The sequence below is a fragment of the Crocodylus porosus genome, unplaced genomic scaffold (assembly GCF_001723895.1).
Source record: "Crocodylus porosus isolate Cpor-Errol unplaced genomic scaffold, CroPor_comp1, whole genome shotgun sequence".
Classification (NCBI taxonomy): Eukaryota; Metazoa; Chordata; order Crocodylia; family Crocodylidae; genus Crocodylus; species Crocodylus porosus.
This window is the reverse complement of record NW_017728911.1, coordinates 10,416,884-10,437,750: the sequence shown is the minus strand read 5'-3', so window position 1 is coordinate 10,437,750 and position 20,867 is coordinate 10,416,884. Positions and strand designations below refer to the sequence as shown.

The following is a 20,867-nucleotide window of genomic DNA, read 5'->3' as shown; positions in this document are numbered from 1 at the left end:
AGTCAGCTGGATGCAGGGGCAGTAGCTTGCATGTGGCAGCTGCCGCTTGTGTGTGTGTGCATCTGTATCTGTGTGCATGTGTTTGTGCATACGTGTGTGTGTGCTCACGCCTGTGTGCATGCGTGTGTGTGCATGTGAGTGCACATGTGTGCATCTCTGCGTGTCCATCTCTGCATGTGTGTGTGCTCACTGCAGGGACTGTGTGTTTGTGTCCGTGTGCCTGTGCCAAGAGTGACTAGAGTGCACATCCATCTGTATGCACACGTGTGTGTGTGTGTGTGTGTGTGTGTGTGTGTGTGTGTGCACGCGCGTGCGTGCGCGCGCGTGCGTGCGCCTGTGTTCATGGCAGGGAGAGTGTGTTTGTGTCTGTATGTCCATGTGCAGAATGTGAGTGAGACGAGAGCATGTGCCCATCTGTGTACATACCTGTGTGTATATGTTTGGCCATAGTGGGGGAGGGGAGGGGTGGGAAGCAAGGAGAAGAGATGACCATGTGCCCCCCAACCTCCAGCCTGGCAGGTCCACCCAGCCTCCTGCACCAGTACCAGCACCAGGAGGGGAAGGGGCCTCTCCCCCATTTCCTGCAGCCCAGCTCCCATGTGGGTAGGGGCCTCCAATTCTGTGTTCGCCCAAGTCCCCAGTACATCTTAATCCACCTCTGCACATGTAAGACTGGCTGTGGGACAGTGGTGCACAGTGGTGGATGACAGCAGCCGCCAGTGTGCAAGCCCCTCCCCCCAACACTCTGTGTCTGGCCACCGCCAACAGAAGGGGTATACTTCTTTAAAACAGGTTGAAAACCCCTGATCTAAGCATCTCATAAAGAATCCTATGGCCCATTCAGAAGTTTCCTTAGCACATCCAATATGATCTGGAAACATTTCTTTTTAGGGACAAAGCTGGAAGTGATGCACTCAATCAGTCTTCTTCTAAGAACTGTACCTAGCAGATGGTATAAGAGGATTGCATTTACTGATCAGAATTCAAAATTCTCTTCCACCTAACACTGTGTCCAAACCAGAGTCCTACCGAAATCAGCAGCTTCTTCCCCAGTCCTCAAAGGGGGGGTATATAACAGTCATAATTGTCATTAGCAATAACCAGATGAGGTTTCTCTGTCCCAGAATCATCATCGTTATATTGTACTTATATTATCTTAGTCCCAAAAAGCCCTAGTCATGGAGCCATTATGTTAGGTTCTGGATAAACATAGGGGAGAAAAAAAAAAAGACTGCCTCTCCCCAAAGAGGTTATAATCTTCATTATTTGATAGGGAGCTCATTATTGTTTTGAAGAGGTATTCAGGTGCAGGAAAATAAGAGGCCATCAGCATGTAAATATTAAGTGAAATGTTACTTCTCCATAAAGAGAAAATTAAATATATACCATTGAATTAAGATGGAATAGCTTTAAAATCATAAAACACTAGGAAATGAGAGCTTCTTGAGCAGCATTGACCTGTTATTCCACTTGCAGGTAAGATTAAAAAAAAAAGCTGAATTCTACTAAATAATATTAAATATAAAGGTGGCAGAGAGTAAGGCTAGGGTCCAGAATGACTTGAATAGGCTGGAGAGATGGTCTGTAATCAAACAGATGTGATTCCACAAGAACAAATGCAAAATCCTGCATTTGGGAAGGAATAACCGCATGCACAAATACAGACTGGGGAATGACAAGTTAAGCTGCAGTTTTGCAGCAAAGGACATGATGGTGACAGTTGATCACATGCCGAATCAGGCAACAGTGTGCCCTTGTTGGAAAAAAGGCAACAACATCCTGGGTTGCACCAACAGAAGCATCACTGGCAAATCAAGGGAAGTGATTCTTGCACTCTACTGACCACTGATGAGGTCTCACCTGGAGTACTGTGTCCAGTTTTGGGTCCCACACTTCAAGAAGGATGTGGACAGCTTGGAAAGAGTCCAGCAGAGAACAATAGAAATGATTAAGGACCTACGAAGTTAGGGGGTTTATAAGGAAAGGCTGAAAGTACTAGAATTATTTAGTCTGAAGAAGATTGGGGAGGCACTTGATAACAGTCTTCAAGAACTTGAAGAGTGATCAGAGAGGATGGAGATGAGCTCTTCTCTGTGGCCGTAGGGGATAGGACTAAGAGCAATGGCCTCCGCTGCAGCAGGGAACATTTCCATTGGACACTATGAGCTACATTTAAAAAAAAATGTGGAGAAGTCAGAGAGGGGCCAGAGGTGGGTGACAAAAAAAAAAAAGAGTCATATAAGGAAGGCAGATCAAACTAGGCATGTTCAGCTTGTGGAAAAGGTGCTTAAGAGAAGACATGGTAGCAATCTTCAGATATCTGAAGGGCTGCCATAATGAAGAGGGAAAACACCTTCTTTCTCTTGCTGCAAAGAGTAGGATGTAGACTAATGACCTGAAGTTCAAGCAAAGTCGGTTCAGACTGAATATCAGGAAAAACTTCTTTGGAATAAAAGTTAGATTAGTGAGGCAGTGGAACAGACTGCCTAGGGAAGCAGCAGACTCTCCATCACTGGAGGCGTTCAGGAAGAGGCTGGACAGCCACCGGTCAGGGATGATGCAAGCATAGCTCTGCCTCTGTTCTACTATGGGGATTTGCTAAGTTTGTGGGCTTTGAAGGTACCCTCCACCCTTGCTGCTACATGTGTCAGGGTTGGTTTTTTTTAAGCCTTCCTCAGAGGCATTGGTTGTTGGCTACAGCCAAGGTTGGGGATTTTGATTTGGGTGTGCCAATGCTCCTGTTGGAACTTAAAGCTGAGAGTTCCTGGCTAGACAGTCTTGTGCCTCTGCACAGGGTCAGACCAATCACCATATTTGGGGCCAGGAAGGAATTCTGACCAATGGTCAGGTTGGTACGGACTGTGGGTGGTTTTGCCTGCCTCTGTAGCAGGGGTTGTGGCACTTTCTGGGATCTCTTGAGCATATGTTAGTAACGTTTACAGAAGCAGGATGCTGGCTGCCTTGGTCCCCATGCTTTACCTGTGGCAGGTTTGCGTGTATATCTTGTGTTGTGTCAGGGTTGACCGTGTAGTTTCACTAAAAGGTTAGATTGTGGATTTGTATAGGATGGTTTGGAAAAAGATGATCACAAGAGAGGCCCCTTCCAGCCTGACTTCTCTATGAGTCTACAAGGGTGGTCAAACATCGGAACAAGCTAGCTAGAGAAGTTGTGGAATCTCCATCCTTGGAGGCTCTTTAGAGAAATTTGAACAGACACCTGGCTTGGATGACTTAGTCAGGTATGATCCTGCCTTGAGCAAGAGGGTGAACTAGAAATCCTTGTGAGGTCCCTTCCAGTCCTAGTTTCTTATGATCCTATGAATCTGAATGCTACAACAATGTAGATGTTTCTCTTTATAATTTCCTTTTTATGTTTCAATTAGGAGGAAATAAAATAGATTTACTGTGTTTAATAACGTAAGCATAAAAACTTTGAAGTTCAAGTCACATCAGTGTGAAGAGACTAAGAGAGATGAAAATATCCAACCGCTTCTGTTTTTGTCAAAAATAATCTACAGATAACAAAACTAGCTGGAAAAGGCAGCAGTACATCTGTTCACTTAATATGGCCCTGAATCTGCCAGCTGATGCAGTCCCTGGGACTTTGCGTGGGTGCAAGTATCTGCCCCTGTTAACCAAAGTGAATCAGTGGGACACCTATATCCTCACAGTTGGAAAATTTCAAATAATGCTTTCAATGCAAGTTTAGTATTCTAAGGTAGAGAACTATAAGAATGTGTAAAACTGCAATGACCATGACAACAAATAAGCTGGAAAGCACGTTACAGGATGGGGGAAAAATCCTGTCTGCTTCCCACTGGCAAAAGCCAAGGTACAATAAAGTTATCTACCATCCAAAATAATTTCTGTGGGCAAGACTTTGTTGATGCACCTACAGAAGAGCATAACACAAACAGATTCCTTCTTTATTCTCATATGTCATAGCATGGGATTTTAAAACTACCTGAGCTGTAATGACATGAACACTAAATGCAACCATCACTACCAGCACTCCCATATTTGTCACTTGCTGCAGGTTAGCCATACACCAGGATTAAAGAGATCTGGACTCCAGATATCAGTTGTTTCCATATTTTAGAAGAGAAATGAGAGTACCTTTGGCCTACATGCTACACTTTAACCCAAATACAGTATCAAGAATCAGTTAAGGACTGTAAAGCGAGATCCACGTTACTCACTGCTTCAAGCCTTAAAGGCTTAGCTACCACCCTAGTTACTTTTCCTTGGACACCCACCGCTATTAGCTACACTACTCTGGTGCTGTGCTCCAAGATCAGGAGAAACCACTTCCCTTCATTGCAAGGGCTGCTGGGTGAACACACTGCCTTAATGGTATTGTCTTTTGTTCCCTATCCCACTAGCAGCCTATGGTGGGATTCAGGAGCAGACTAAGTGTTCCCAGAACATTGATTTTATGTAGGAATCAGGGAAAACAAGTTACCCTGAAGCAAGTACAACTCATTCTGACTGCTAGAGATTCAGAGAGGAAGTTGTCCTCTGATAAGCAATGTAGGAATTTACACCATGAAAGGAACAGCCACTCTTATGGAGGGAGCTTCAATGAATGATCCAAGATTCATTCTCATGACTGATAAGAAGCAGCAATGGGTTTGTTTCTACACAGGTGGCAACATACCTGCTGGTTGGAAGCTTTGGTAAAATGACACCTGCTCACTGCTCCAGAACTCTTCAGTGATACGTTTTCTGGCATCATTCTGTAGCTTATAAAATGATATTTAGGTTTGTCCACCAGTTCCTAGATGAATAAGCTCCTGGGACTGAAGTGGGGATCAATTCTGCTAACTGATGATCCTGTCCACCTTGAAGATGTAGATAACTGTTCCATTCTACATTGGTCCTCATGCCACCTTCTTCACCACAATATCACAGCAGCTTCCTACAAATGTATTAAGTGGCGTGACTAACGTGTTATGGGTGGTTCATCCTCCTTTTTCTTCTCTCCAGGAAGGTTTTGTGCAAGTATAGCATTCTGATTTTTTTCCCCTCCCCATGCTTCCAAGCTGCTATGTGTTTACATAAGAAAAGTTAAAGAACTGGGTGAGGAGATGGCTGTGTGTAGACAAAACAAGAGGTGTGTGTACACGACACTTTGAAACAGGGTAAATGCTTTTGCACTGCTTTAATTGTGTCAATATTTGCACACCTTGGCAGCATATTCCGCAGTAATTCCAGCTGCTGTAGGGAATTTGGCAGCGTAATGCACCTTAAATTACTTGTGGGCACAGCAAACTAAAACTCCTTTGAAGAAATTTAGTTTGCTGCCCCTACAGCTGTGGAGCGAAGCACCAGGCTCCGTGCAGCTCCATGGCTCTGCAGGAAGCCCTGCAGACAGCCTAGTAGCAGCCTGGGAAAGCAGCTCTGCCCAAGAAAAGTGGTGAGCCTGATCTTTTTCCCCCACTCCCTCAGAGCCTCCCTGTGTGCCTGAGCTGCACAGAGGTCCAGTGCTTCCTTCTGCAGCTGCAATGCCCCCTGCGGACCACCCAAGCCAGGTGCCACCTGGGGGAGGCGGGGCCACTGCCATGGAGGGAGGCACTGCCCCCACCCCTCCCCAGCCCAGGGACCGATCCACCCGCTGGCAGCTCACCCTCCCCTTCCCACTGGAGAGGCAGATAAGTTAGCAGGGTGTGTGCATGACACAGGGGTTTAATCAACCCTAAATTGAAGTGGTGCTTTTTAAAACCCACTGCTTCAATTTAGGGCCCCTGCTTTGTCTACACATGCCCCATGAGGGTATCCATAATCATGCCACTTTCCAGGGGGAGTTTATTCCACAGTCTGCAAGAGACCACTGAAAAAGCTGTCTCATGGACAAATCAGCTTTACCCTTACTCCAGAGCTCCACTATACATGAGGAGTGGTAGAGTTAACCAGTCCTCACAGTGGAGCTTAGATATGCTGCACTGAAGCACTGGGCACACCTTGGAGGAAAAAAGTTGGCAGCTAGGATCTGGAACCAACTTCCAAGGGAAGTGGTGCTCGCTCCTACCCTGGGGGTCTTCAGCAGGAAGCTAGATAATCACCTAGTCGGGGTTGTTTGACCCCAGCATCCTTTCCTGCCCAGGGCAGGGAGCTGGACTTGATGATCTGCTCAGCTCCCTTCTGACCCTACCTGCTATGAAAGGCAGAGACCTTGAACTTAACTGAACATGCTCTAGAAATCCAATTCACAGAGTAAAGCTGTTGGTGAGAAAGGACTTCTATTTCATATGCTTGTAAGCACTTGAAAGGCACTGACTAGGATTGATTGCATTTTTCTTGACTTCCTCTTTCACACAGAGTAAAAGAAACAGGTATGCATAAGAACACAGACAAATCAGAGTACAGGAAATCTTGAACGGTTCTCTTTGCTTCAAAAAGGTAGATATCTTTATTCGTGGGGAGGGGAAAAAAATCTTGCCCAGTATTGTACCCAATATGGACAGGGCAAGTAGTTGGCTTAGCCAACTGCTTTTAATTACTGAATGAAGGTGTGTGAGAGTGAAAAATCAGCATGTTTCTCATTGATGAGATTCTCTGTGGAACAGCTTTTCCAAAGCCACTGCAGAGATGGCATGCACTGTATGTACAACCAGCCCTGGCCCATTTGATCTTAGTAGGTCCTATCACTGAAGCAGTACATAGCCTGGGAAATCCTTGGTTTCCATAAAGATCTCTCACAAATCTTTCCTGACTGAAATATATGTCAAGTGAAAAAGGTAAATCCTGTAAAGGAGAGCCCGGTAGCAAAGCACAAGAGAACTCCCGCCTCTCCTGAACTACTGTAGCAGACATTGGGCCATTCATTGAGACTCCCTCCATAGGTTTGTCTAACAGAGAAGCAAGAGACTCATCTTCAACAGCAGCTGTCGTGTCACCTGTGCCAGCAGGGGTTGCAGGTGAGAAACCTGGGAAAGAAACTGAGTTATCCATCTCAGCCTCTGAAGCATGGATTAAAGGTAAAAAGCCTATCAGTGCTGGTCTTAGAGCAGCAGGTCTCATACGAGAACACAATGCCTAAACAGCAAAAAGGCTGCAGCATGAATGTGCAAACTGTCTCATTACCAGGTCAGATGCATTGTTCTGAGCTTGTTTACATCCAAATTGGCCCATCTGTCAAGCAGCCAGGACCAAATTAAGCATTAACTCTGATTTAATATTCTATTGAAAGAGACTCACAGAGTGTTACAGCTGTTACTGAAATCCTAGTTTAGTGGAGCTATTGAAGATTCAGGTTCATAAGAAAAATCAAAGCCTAAACCTCATGAGGAAATGAATGGCCCTGTAATGAAAAAAGACTACCAGCAGGAAGACTTCAATATCAAAGTATGAATCATATGACCTATACAATTTCTTCATACCATACTCTTTCCTATACAAGACAAAATATATGTACAAGTCAGTGCTGCAAGTTACAAATGCACATTTAAATTAAGATACTTAATCACCTGAGATCTCCTTAACACCTTTCAATTAGGATGCTTAGAAGCTTAAAAGGGAGAGAAGGCACGTAAAAAACAAACAAAAGCTCAAAAATGCCACATATCTCCAGAATCTGTGAAACTGAGTCTTTGTAGCCTGCTGGAAATGATTCCTCTTTCTATACTTCTATTTATTAAGTATCAGTTTCACTGTGAGGGAACATGTAGGACCCAGAGCACAAGTGGAAGCCTCTGATTTTGAAAACCGTCAAAGGACTTGGGGGGGAAATCACAAAAGGGCCCTGTTTAAAAACCAGATCAAAACATGGTGTTTTAATAATTTTTTAAACAAAAGTTAGTCAATTCAACGGCCAAGCAAATTTTGAAATGTAATAAATGGGGAGAGGGAGGAATCAAACTTAAAGGCTAAACAAAGATGTCTTAAGCCTTTTTTAAAAAAAAAGCTTACCTTGCAGCCTTCACATGTAATGACACCATAATGGATTCCTGATGATTTGTCTCCACAGATCTTGCATGGAATAATTTCAATTTGAGCTGCAACAGAAGCACACAACCAGTTAATTACATTTCCTTTTAAACACCTTATAAAAGCATTCCCTGATCAGCATTTGTACAGTGGAAACTAATAACCTGCTAAACATTATACCGCATTAACTATTCATTGCTGAACTGTGAGGGTCCCCCTGGAGCCTTGGACTAAATTATGGCTGCTCGTTATATAATAGCTTTCGGGTTATTAAAATGGGTCATTTGAGAAGGTGTTTAAGAAACTACAAGAAGGCTAGAATCAGCATTTCAAATCCAAAAAAGGACAGGAGAGATCACATTTTGGCCAAAGAGATACTGAAAGGTTTCCCTTCAATCTGCTTCCTTCAGAGTCATTACAAAAGGCCATAAAAGCTTGTCCTGGCTGAAAACCCAAGATATATGAACAAAACACTGTACATAGAAATGTTACAGGGCCATCTAATCTACAGTACAGACCAGTTCTAGAGAGTTAAATGCTGTAAATACTAGCAGTATTTTCAATTAAAGAATCAAAATGCATATAAAAGTATTTGCATATTAATACCAGAGCTGAAGACTACTTAATATCCAGGCTGAAAATATGGCAGTCCTTTAACTGCCTTGCAGTTTATCTTCCCTTATCTCCCCTCTTCTTGAGAAGACGAGCTCTGTGAAAGCATTGCTTCTTTATCTTTGAGGTAAAACGGACTATTCCAACTTTTCTCTGAGCCTAAATCTGCATAAAATGAACAGTTCCAAACAGGTGGTTTTACTACACCTTCAACTCTCCTACGAAATCTGAACTTTCATTTCTACCTAGGAGGACTTTTACAGTCTTTTCTCTTATGCCTGAAGAAGTGTGCTTGTGCCCGCAAGCTTGCAAATAAAGATTCTTTTTTTGCAATAATTTAGCTGGTCTAATAGAAGATATCACCTCTACCATGAGTTCTGATTCTTTTTGCTTCTTTATCAAATTTTCTGCACAACAAGCTCATCAGAGTCAAGTTTATCATGCTATGTAGCTCTTCAAGCACATCTCTAAACCATGGGGTACCCATCTGGCCAAGCAGAAATGATGTGGAATGTGCATCATTCTGTTCTTCAGACATAATATACACATCCAACCCAATACTAAATTCCATTTTTTTTAAATGGCATTTGCCAAAGAGCTGTCAATTTATACACATTTTAAACAAAATTTCTGAGAAAGGTTTGTGCAACTTGGTGGGACTAGCTTACCCTGATTTTCATTCAAACTTGATCTGACCTGCTCCACATTGGAGAATCTCACAGAACCTGGTGAAGTTTCTCCAAGTATAATGGAAGCTCTTACCATGATTTACTTACTACCAGAAGAGTAGTTTAAATCCAGTCAAACACTGCCTCTAGGAGACTTATTTATTTATTTTGGTAACTTTGTAGCTGTCCAGCATCAGATTAAGACTATGATATCACAAACTTCATCAAGTACCTCATCATAATGTCTCTGGGTACCTTAATATTATTCTCACCAAGGGTCCATATGGTAAATCTTTCTGTTTTCTAGACTAGGAACTGACCGTTCTCTGTACTGTTAAGCCTCACATACATTAAACTATGTTATGAAAATGCTTATTATTAAGCAAGAAGCATCTCTCAGCTCCGCTCTCCACTCTACCTAAATGCAATCCTTCTAAGTATTGGATCAGGCTTGATAAAGTATTTTGGCTGTAATGTTGTAAGTGAACATGCTGAAATCTGCTCGAAGCATGTGGCAAATGCATGTAAAGAGCAAAGAACAGAGCAGCTACTGAACAACACTGACTTGCCTCTGAATCAAATAGCAGCTAATATGCTCTGCTTATTAGCACCCAACAGTGATGTGACTACCTAGCTACTTTACTGACACTTCTGCATCAGTGCTTCTCAAATATTTTCCTAGTACAGAATCAGTTGCATGTGGTGTCCTATCTTGGACATCTCCTAATTCCTGATGTTAAATCCCATGCTTTCCCTGGAGAAATTCTAACTGGCTGAAATGGAAGTGTCATCATATTAGGACTCTTAAAGACACAGGTCCTTAGCCTCTGAAAAACCTCCTAATTTTACATTACTGCTCAGCTCACACAATAGACATAATGGGCAGGAAGCTACAAAAGAAAGAACCATTGCTGCATATTATTTTATTAACATTTTATGTACATTAATTATTTACTAAAACAACTGCATACACAAGTGTTCATGAAAGAAGCTTTGCAACAGGAAACAGCATTATCCCCTCTTTACAAATAGAAAATAGAGGCACAGATATTAAACCACTGCCCAAAGCTGCATAGAAATTCTGAGATCCATTTCTGAATCTCAACCCCAAATCCCAGCTCAGCACTTCAAAGCAATATTTGCTGGTGTGCATTACCAACCTCTTCTACCACCTGTTGGAGGTCAATAGTAAGACATAAATAAACGGCAACAAATATTTATTACTCCATTTTTGTATATGTAATCACTGCCTTTTTACTAGTAGAAACTGATGTAATAGTTTGTATATCATCATCATCATCACCAACAAAACATTAATTAAAATTCCTACCTGCAGTCTGTCTACAAAGTAGACATTTCTTTTCATACAGTTAAGCAACAGGATATCGTGAGTACATTTGTGAAGGGAACATAACAACCTCATAGTGCTGGCCCAGTGCTAGTTTACCAGGACAATAAAGAGGTGTAATAATTATATTAATACATTGCATAGAACATCTAAGGCAAGGGTGAGAAAATACGGCTCACAGGCTGGATCCAGTCTGCCAAAATATTTGATCTGGCTTGCGGGTGGGCAACTCCCAACTCACTGGGTCTGCCCACAGTGGGCCAGCAGCTCCAGCCACTGGGTTGTGCTGGATGGACAGGGGACTGCTTTGGCCCAACAGCATCAAACATCAGCTGCAGACCCAGGTGGGGCTTCTCCCACAGCAGGTGGGCGGTGGTGTCAGTTCTGGATGCCACAGGCAGGTTCAGGAGCCCGACAGAGCAGTGGAAGATCCTGCCCAGAGCCTGACCCAAAATCTGCCAGACGCATCTGCCTTAGACCCTTGCAGGAGCTGCTGCAGCAGCAGGTGGGCTGTAGCATCTCTCTGTGTCTCTTCTCTTCTTTCTCTCCCTTCCCTGCCCCCTCCCTCCAGAACCTGGCCAAAGCTGAGCCATCACCTGCCTGGCATGGCAGCAGCTCCTGCTTGGCTCCACAGTTGAGGGTCGGGGCCCCTGGGAAACTGCAGCTTCAGCCAGGTTCTGGAGGAAGAGAGGGAAGGAAGGGAGAGAGCTGGATGCAGCCCTTGACAGGTCCCCACAACTCGTTAAGTGGCCCTTCATCTGAAATAATTGCCCACTCCTGATCTAAGGCATAAGGAAGAAATGGTTAGATCCTGGCCCTTGTAACAGCTACTGATTGTTCCAAGGGCACTAAATTAGTTATAACAACTTCAGAACTCCAGATTTCTAATAAATAATCTTTAATACGCTTACATTCAATTACTATACAGCATTTAATACCTCAACTTTTCACTTCTGAGCTACAATACAGTTGGACAAAACTCAGAAGCATAAATTGCTTGCCATAACCAATTGTATTATAAATTAATGCATGGAAAGACATCGGATCAATTACTGCTCTAAGTGGCTGCTTGTGCAAATGTACTCATTAAAATGGAATTCCTGTCACAAGTTCATACACCTTCTGTATTAAAGGGCACAGATCCCTTATACCCAGAGAATGCAAACTGTCAGTATGGAGACTGTGCATTTTTCTTATATGAATGAAAATATTACTGTCCTATTTCTCATTTTTAACTCTGCTGTGCAAATATGTGCTTACTAAAATCTTGTTCATATGCAGACATGACACATGGGAAATATTTTGTGCATCAAGAACGTTACAGCTTGGTAGCATGCATTCCCAGACTTACTTAAAGCTTCCTTCACTATTAACGTTAATTGTGCCTGTTTAGTATTTACACATATTTATACAGTATATTTTTCTAGGTTACATAAAATACTGTAATTCATGTTTTAGGCTAGAATTAGCCTAAATTACAGTTTACAATTCCAGTCTCCCAGGGTGGTGCTCAGACTGATTTTGGTTCGTGCAGGAACAAATTATTTCTTAAATATGAATTGGAGAAAAAATAAACTCTTGTGGTTGCTTAGAAACTGCTATAGATACCCAGGTGACAGATGTAGTTTGTATTACCAGATTAGAGGCCTAGGAATAGTCAATGTTCTGGAAGAACAGTGGACCCGAATACTACTGAGAGCCCTGTGCAAGGAAGAGGACAGGTTGGCCCCTCAAGACACTGTATTGAAAAGATGCCCTAGAACGGTAAATACAGGCGCAAACTAGCCACACTTCACCAACTGAGCAAGCCACCACAGAAATAACTTTTGAGAACAAGAAGTGGTCACTGAAGGTCTGAAGCAGTCCTGAACAGACACCCAACAGAGGCAGAAGAAACTCACTAGCCACAGGGGTCCAAACGATCCATTGTGACCTCCTGACCTCTAAGGCCTGCTGTCACATGACAAAATGTCACACTTCAACATATTATCCCTGTTAGACTCCTGGGAAGGGAAGTAAAGGGCTCCTTTACAGTTGGGGAATTTAAGTGCAGAAGATACTGACTTTAACAAGGTCACACAGGAAAGACAGTGGCAGAACAAGAACTCAAAAGTCTTGTAAGTAGGAATGATGGTGTCCTAGCCATTGGACCATCCTCCTCCTCTCCCAGATGTCATTATCTTGGTTCTCTTGCTGCAGGGTGGTCCAGTTCTTACTGGCACCTTTGTAAGAAGCTTTAACAGAAGAATCCTCCCTTCATTTCCTCCCACTCTCTGCGTCATTCCTTTCTACCTTCGATCCCAGAAGAGTTTCCCACAGCTTATCTGTCCAAGTACCCTCTCACCACCCCTCCCGAAACTCACTTCTTCAGGTAATCTCTCCTCACCCCACTGTCCTGCATGAAACACTAGCTCATGCCTTACGTTTGAAGTGTAAGCTCTAAAGAGCTGAAAAGCACACCACTACCATTTTCTGCATGCGCATTTCACCACTTATACACTTGCAGGCAGCGCAGCACAGTGCGTGTCAACTCACATGCAGAGCAGACCCAATTAATCGCGTCTGCTCCAAAGCGTCAGATTTCCAGCACTTCACAGGACAAAAAGGTACGTATATAAATGGCCCTACAGTCTAACTACCCTCCAATCCAAAAAAGCACCTATGTGCCTTATCGATATGGGTAAGGAGCTGGTAAATTTTTCAGATGAACTCCCCCCGGCCCCCAGTGGAAAACAGGGTTTTTCAAAAACAAAGCTGATCTTTCATTTGATAACACTTTTCATTTTCAAATGTTAAGAAAAAAATCTTTTTCAAAACTACTTTTTTAACTTCCTTTTTATTCCTGAATTTTCAGAAACATTCATCCAACTGGCAAAAGTTGGAAATAATTCAGTGTTTTAATATTAAAGAGGAAGAATATTTAAAAGGAAAAACACTGAAAAGTGAAAATTGACCCCACCTCCCACTTTTTTTTTTATGTTACCCAACTGAAAAAAAAAAATAACTGGAAACATTTAGACAGCAGCTGGGTATCATTAGAAAGTGTTCTTGCCATTTTCTTTTGCCCACTTCCAGAACTCCTCATGGGAAAATTAGAATTTCTGGACAGAAAATTTTCAGGGATTTCCCCCATGCCTAGTTTTCCCAGTAGGAATGGCAACTAACTTCAGCACATGCTCCAAATGCATTATTTATCCTCCACCAAACTAAAGGTGGGTTGAAAAATTTGTTGAACTGGACCCTACATTTCAGTCCTGTAAGATACTAAGCAACTTGCCTCTGATCCAACAAAACTCCTAAGCACATGCTGAACTTCAAGCACGTGGAGCAGTTCCATTTAATCCAGTGGGAGAGGCTTAAAGTTCTGGTCAAGGCTCTGTAGGGAATGCACAGAAGTGTAAGGAACTGGACCCAGATCTTCAGAGACCTGCACCCATGCTTTACCAACAAAAGTCACACTTCCTCATTATATAGTAAATGTTAAAGACCCAAGTTGCATGTTTTTCACTTTCCAAGTTGTGTAACATTTCACAACCCATTCATCCATGCACAAGGCTTTGAAGTAAACATTTTATATAACCCAGATAACCTGCTTCTGAAAGCCTACAATTTGTGCTAAACATCATTGCTACTGCTGTTTATAAGTATATTGATTAAATTACCAGTCATACATAATCACTGACATTCATACACATTCACTGACAAACAAGGATACCACGTGTAATGTGGTATTTAAGGCAACAGAAGATCTGCTCACAAACTGAATTAACATAGAACAATTTTACTATATAATATTCTAATCTCCCTGCATTTTCAGCTTCATTACCTAAATAATTTACTCTGTCATGTACCCTAAGTAATTCAAGCTGGCTGCAAATTACTCTCCTCCTAACACCTGCAGTTCACAAATGCTGCAATTCCAATAAACCAAAACCTACTGGCAGTACAATCCCACTCACATTTTAAAGTTACATTAATTAATCTGCCTCTTCATCTACATGGAAGTATTTTAAACCTCACCCATCCTTGGCCTGCAAAAATAGCTGGAACATTTTTTAAAAAGTGCATGGCATTTGTTTTGACCGAGATCTGCTGAACCACAGTCTGCTCAACTGCTAGTTATATTGTAAGCACTGTGAGCCAGAGACCAGATTTTGTTCAGCGTATAGCACCCCCCTGTTGTGATGTTCGGGCCTACAACTGGAACTTCTGCGTGCTAAGACAAGTTACGATAATACAACTTGGGCTGCTTCAATATCCTTTGAAGTCCTTGGGTGCGGTACACGGGTGGAACAGAAAGCAGAATACAGGCAACAAAGCTTTAATTAAAAACAAAATGAGTGACGCCTCCAAGACAGAATGCTGTAGTGTCCTGTCTAATCTCATGCCTGAGCATCGCTAGACCCCTCTCAGACTGCTGCTTGGCACCGTGCAGCATTACATACCATGAAGAAATTATCAAGCAGCTGAGATGGTAAACATTCTGGTGCATGTTTTTAGAAATCCTTTTTCCTGCTGACACAATATGAGCCAGCAAGATTAACTGCTAGTGAAAATCTAAGCACTTCCACCTCTATTGCCTGATTTGAGTATGTCAAAGAAAACACACGCTCTTCCATTTGGGTTCTCATATACCTCTTTATCCATTCACTGCTCTACAGTAGACCATGGGATGCTAATACCAAATTTAATTTAAAAGAGTTTAAGGTACTTTACTGCATTAAGGAATTAGTTCCAAAATAGTCATTTTAACTCACAGTAAATGCAGACTGTATGAAAAACAAAAATTATCTGGATTCCACAAGACATATTTACACTGTTTTTAAATGTGGTTTTGCCTTTCGAGGGTGGGGGGGGATTGGAGGATTTTGAGGGTTTTTTAATGATTTATTCCTGCTCCCTGCCTGTGGGGCATATCCAACTCCAGCACTGGTCACCAGACCCAACAGCTGACCCTGTGCACTAGATCAAGCAAGCAGGGCATCATGGGGCCAGATGGAGGCAGCATGAGGCTCTGGGCCCCAATCCCAGTACATGGGTCTGGCCAGGGACAGTGCAGGGCCCCAGGACCTGATCCTGGTACATGAGCCCGATCCAGCCTGAGGACCAACTCCATACCATCCATCCTCCCGTGGGGCCCAAAAGTTGAGTAACACTTGTACTAGATCAGAAGTGTTTAACACTCAGTCAGTGGGCCAAGTTGGGCTTAGAAAGCCATGACGTCTGGCCTATGGGGATTCCCAGTGGACCAGGAAATTTGATAGCAGGGAAGCGGTAGCAGTTAACATTGTCACCCCTCCGCCACTGCCAAATTTTCAAGCCCTGCGTCACAGCCCAGCCTAAGCTGCTGCCATGTGGCCAGATCAGACAGGCCATCTTTCTCCTGTGCAGTCAGAACGGACCCAGGTTGTTACTCCACACTGCATACTGGATAGGGTTTACCAGCTGCATTCAGTTCATTGACAGACCAGGCACGACTTGTCTGGCCTATGGGATGAAAAGGTTAGGCACCACTAATCTATCCCATTAAATAATTGCTAGAAAACTTTAAGCTGAAAAAACATTAGAAAAATCTCTTAAAATGTAGAATGAAAGTTTTTAAAGCCCTAAAACCTTGCTGGAAATTCTACAAATGGCTAAACAAATTCTTGTTCTAAAAATAATGGTCTCAGAAATAAAAAAACAAACAAAACCCTGCTATGTAAAAAGGAAACTCTCTGATAAGATAAAGCAGCACAATCCTCCAAGATAATCACAAACATACAGGGAAGAGAAGACGTTACGTTAGCAATAGAAAATTGAGGGGGTGGGGGATGGTAGGGGACATTTGATAGAGGAAGTACGCAGCCTATTCCTTTTCCCAGCCTTACAACCAGCCAGCAGTTGACTTGATGCTCTGATATTTGCAACTGATCTGGCAACACAGCGGCTAGCTACTGAATTAGATGTTGTGGGAAAACTCATTTGTATGGAGCTATGACCCTGTCAGTCAGCTGATTAATGCTGAATTATATCAATTATATCCATTTCCTTCCTATGTTAGAGTTCTAACTCTCCCAGTGTTCCTGCTTTTACCTCTACCAATAGAGGTAAACTAATTTCTCCCTTCTGTCTTCCCAGACATATTTTGTCATCTCCATGTTTCAACTCTCAGGCATCCAACACTCTTTCACAGGTCTATGCACACTTGGAGTTTTATCCTTTTTTTAAACATAAACTTACTATATCATATATGGTATCAATCACTAATCTCATGCATGCAACTGATTACTTCAACGAACATTTAAACCTTGTAACTTTCTGTATAAATTATGCCCCATTATCTGCCTATATAAGGCAATTATTTGGGCTGAAGGGCCACTTGAGGAGTTTGAGGGCCGAGGGGAGCCCCCTGTCATATGGAAGCAGGTGAGAGTGAAGGGGCATGGGGAGATGCCAATTGATTCTATCGAACCTAGGGCCTATCTGTCCATAACCAGTGCCGGGAATGCCAGATGGAGCAGGCAGGCAGGGTCTCCATGGAGACCAGCCTGGGATGCCTGCAGACAGGGCATACTGGACCAGACAGAGGAGATGGGGTGGGGGTGGGGGGCAGGGAGCAGCGTCAAGGATGGGTGGGCAGGACTGGGGCCAGGATCACAGGGTGGTGACAGTGTCAGGGGCAGAGGCGTGATCTGCTCCCCATACATCCCTGCAATGGGCATCAGTTCTATGGGCAGGGTAGTGAGTATGGGGTGGATGGACCAGGGTACCCAGGCACTGGGGCCAGATCCAACAGTGGTGGCTGCAGTGGAGACACTGGCAGCAGCAGCTGGAAGGAGCCACTGCTGTGGGGGCTGCAAAGAGGCCAAGTCTGGACACTATGCCACTCCTGCCCCACTGCCCAGCCCTGAGGGTTACAGCTCCTGGCATGTCCAAGAGCCATGTGTAGGGATAGGGCAGGCTGCACTCCATGCCCAGGGGTGGCAACGCTGGCTACACATACTATGACCCAAGGTGCCCTTGGCACCTGGGTCAGGCAGTGCTAAGGGATCCAGTGTGGGCCAGACAGAATTACCTGGTGGGCTGGATCTGGCCTGTGGGTGCAAACCACATGCCTATTTCCTTTTGAAGGTGCAGTCGCACACTCAAAATTAGACCCCACAGCTGAAAATACAGTTCTCTGCGTTATGCAGAAAAGATAGTTGCCAACTGAGCAGCACTACTGTCGCAGGGTGACAAAAAGAAACACAACCTAATTTACATTTGAAACTGGATGATCTTGTTTTTATTTGTTCCCAGATACTTGCCAAAGGAATGACAAGTAAAGATTCTAGCTTTGGATTGCAGGCACATTAATGAAACCACACTACAGGCTAAAATATGACAGCAATCAACTGAGCAGTGCTCACAACCAAGCAGTGCTCAGTCTATGCTTAAAGAAGGATTAGGACTGTCATATCCAGACAGATTCCACTGTCCATGAGTAGCAAAAGCTATTTTCTTGGAAAATCACTTTTTGCTAACTTTAAACACATGCAGCCTAACAGCTTCACTGTTTCATGAAATACATGAAGTTACAGAAGTTGAAGTGATATTATTAAATTAAGGAACTTACTTTAAGAACAGATTATTTACACCATTAATATTTTAACAATACAGCAAGACAGAATTGAAAGCTGCTCATGTTGCAATGTTCTCTGAGGACAAGGTGACATCATAGAAAACCCAAATACCAGAATCAATCACGATGGAGATGATGATGCAGTCACCAACCACAGCACACAGAATAACCATCACTTCCCACAGCTACAAAATAACCAAGTAAAATGTATACCAACAAAAGGCAGAGTGGGAGAAGGAAGAAGAGCTGCTATGCCATTTTCTATGCATTCCAAAACTTGTGCTTTTTAAGACTGGTTTGATTATATCATATAGCAAGACAATTTAATAGAACAGCAACATTTCCTATAAGACCTCATCTAAAGAAAAGCAAAGAATCCTTGCCTAGTGACTCAGCAGCACTTGCTGGCTGTCATGAAGTGCCCTCCAGGTGGCTGCTTGCTTCAGACAGCTGTGGCCTTGTTTGGCCTCCTACAGTAGTGGTTCCCAACCTTTTTTTTTTCCCCCTGTGTACTGGCATGGGAGTGGGACAGGGCACACAGAGCTGGCTGCCTCCCTCCTGGGGCTGCCCCACCACCCAGCACGACTGCCACTCACCCAGATGGACAGATGGGGGTCCATGCTGGGGGCATGTGCCATGACTCAGCATCCAACCATTCGAGGTCCGGTACCAGGCCAAGGCCCAGTGGTTGGGAACCTCTGTCCTAGAGTCCCCCTTGAAGCCAGTCCAGGCATGTCTTCTAGAGCAGTGGTCTCCGAAGTGGGGTGTGTGCCCCCCTGGGGGTGCACAAGACGATCCATTAGGGTGCGGGATAAAATACTAGAACTTCTATTTCTATTCTTATAAATATACATATATTGGGGGTGCATGCTCAAATTTTTTTTACTGATGGGGGTGCACGATCAAAAAAGTTTGGAGATCACTGTTCTAGAATGAAGAGGAAGCCTGAACTCCTTCCCACTCTGAGACCCTAGCATTTCAATGCCTTCTTGGGGTGACTGAGGGGAGACTACAATTCCAAGCAGCACAGAACACGGTCTCTTCCTTGGAGTCTCAGACCAGCAGACCCCCTATGCCTGACAAAGGGTGCCTGCGCCTGAAAGCTTGCTAAGAACTTTTCCCAACTATTCAGTTGGTCTAATAAAAGATACCACATCTAACCAAAGAACCTTTGCCTGCTCTCTTCAGTAAAGGCATTTACTGCGACAATGGCTAGCTAGCCAGAGGTTGTTCCTTTTAGACACCCTCCAGCTCCCTAAAGCTTCTCTGCTTCTTCCAGTCCTTAGACTCTTATGGCCTCAGACCTGATAAACTGCTTTTTCCAGCCTGGTATCCCTTTTGTCATGTTTATCTGTCCTCGCACCTTCTGGGTGTTGGCCATCTCACCTTTGCTGATATGCCAAAACATCCATTCAAGACTGATACTAAAGGTGGATTTCCTCCCTCTTGTAGTTAGCCTTGGCACTTGCAGAGTCATACAATATCATAACAACAATGTGAATACAGTTAATGGAAATATCACAATAAAGCATGTAGTCCATCCTTTTGAAAATGCAGATAACAGCATGGACAAAGAGTTAGCGATGCTAGTCTCACATCAAGTAGAAAGTAGGATAGATTTACACCTTAGAGACTTACTAAATCAAAGATGTATAGCATGAGCTTTCAGGAACCGAGCTCACTTCATCAGATGCTGTAAAAGGCCATGCACAGAACACTGCATCAAACAGAGTGATCTTAATATAAAATACCAGGAAGCGGGGGAGGGAGGAAAGTGCTATGAGAGACAAACAAGTAATTAAACCCATAGGAAAAGGGGGGGTCAGAAAAATTAATCTAGAAAATGGGATAAGATTCTATAGTTAACAGTACAGTTTTGGGACGATTTCTTGTTCTCATTTGAGTTCATTTTTAAAGGTTTGCTGTTTAAGTACACCTACCCTGAGGTCAGTGGTGGATGTCCAGGGACCTTAGTGATCTGCCACCAGCTTGTGCATCTTTCTGGAACTGGTGTCAGATTGGTGTTCATTCACTCTTAAATGTAGGGATCGCCCCGTCTGTCCAGCGTAGACAACAGAGGGGCACCGTAAAAGGTGATTATATATACGGCAACAGTACAGGTACAGGTGAATTAACTTGGGATGTTATAACTCACATTACTTGGACAAGGTCTGTATTGATGAGGGGACACAGCTTGCATCTGGGTCCACTGAAGCCCTGGCGCTTCAGTGCAGACAGCAGTTAAGAATTCTGTTACTTAAGAAACTCCATTTGAGATTTGAGGGGCAGTGATATCCATAAACCAGGATAAGTTTGCTCCCCAAAGCTACCTTGAGGTGGTCTTCCTTTTCTAGGAGGGGCTGGGGATCATTAATGTTGTGCATGAGCCACATAATGTACTAATGGGTTGAAACAGTATGCTTAATAAAAACTCCGAGACTTGGTTTATGATTGTTAGACAAAACAGTTCAATAAAACTGGCCTTCATTATCTAAGAAAAATAAGTAGCTCAGGGACTTTCAAGAAATGGGAACAAAAGGCCTTGTTACATGTTTCATAGATTTCATAGATTTTCATAGACATCAGGGCTGGAAGGGACCTCGGGAGATCATCGAGTCCAGCCCCCTGTCCAAAGGGCAGGAAGTCAGCTGGGGTCATAGGATCCCAGCAAGATAAGCATCCAATTTACTCTTGAAGGTGTTCAATGTAG

The 20,867-nt window shown here is 43.4% G+C and overlaps 1 protein-coding gene across 1 annotated transcript in view; it reads right to left on the bottom strand.

The window, feature by feature from the left end:
• Positions 1-9,303, bottom strand: part of RORA (RAR related orphan receptor A) — a 41,136-nt gene extending 31,833 nt beyond the window's left edge. Inside the window, exons 1-2 of the mRNA XM_019533157.1 lie at positions 9,207-9,303; positions 7,909-8,030 (exon numbers count right to left, since the gene is read on the bottom strand). Of these exons, the coding sequence (XP_019388702.1) occupies positions 7,909-8,030; positions 9,207-9,303 (219 nt within the window). The remainder of the gene's footprint in view (positions 1-7,908; positions 8,031-9,206) is intronic.
• Between the last annotated feature and the right edge of the window lie 11,564 nt (positions 9,304-20,867).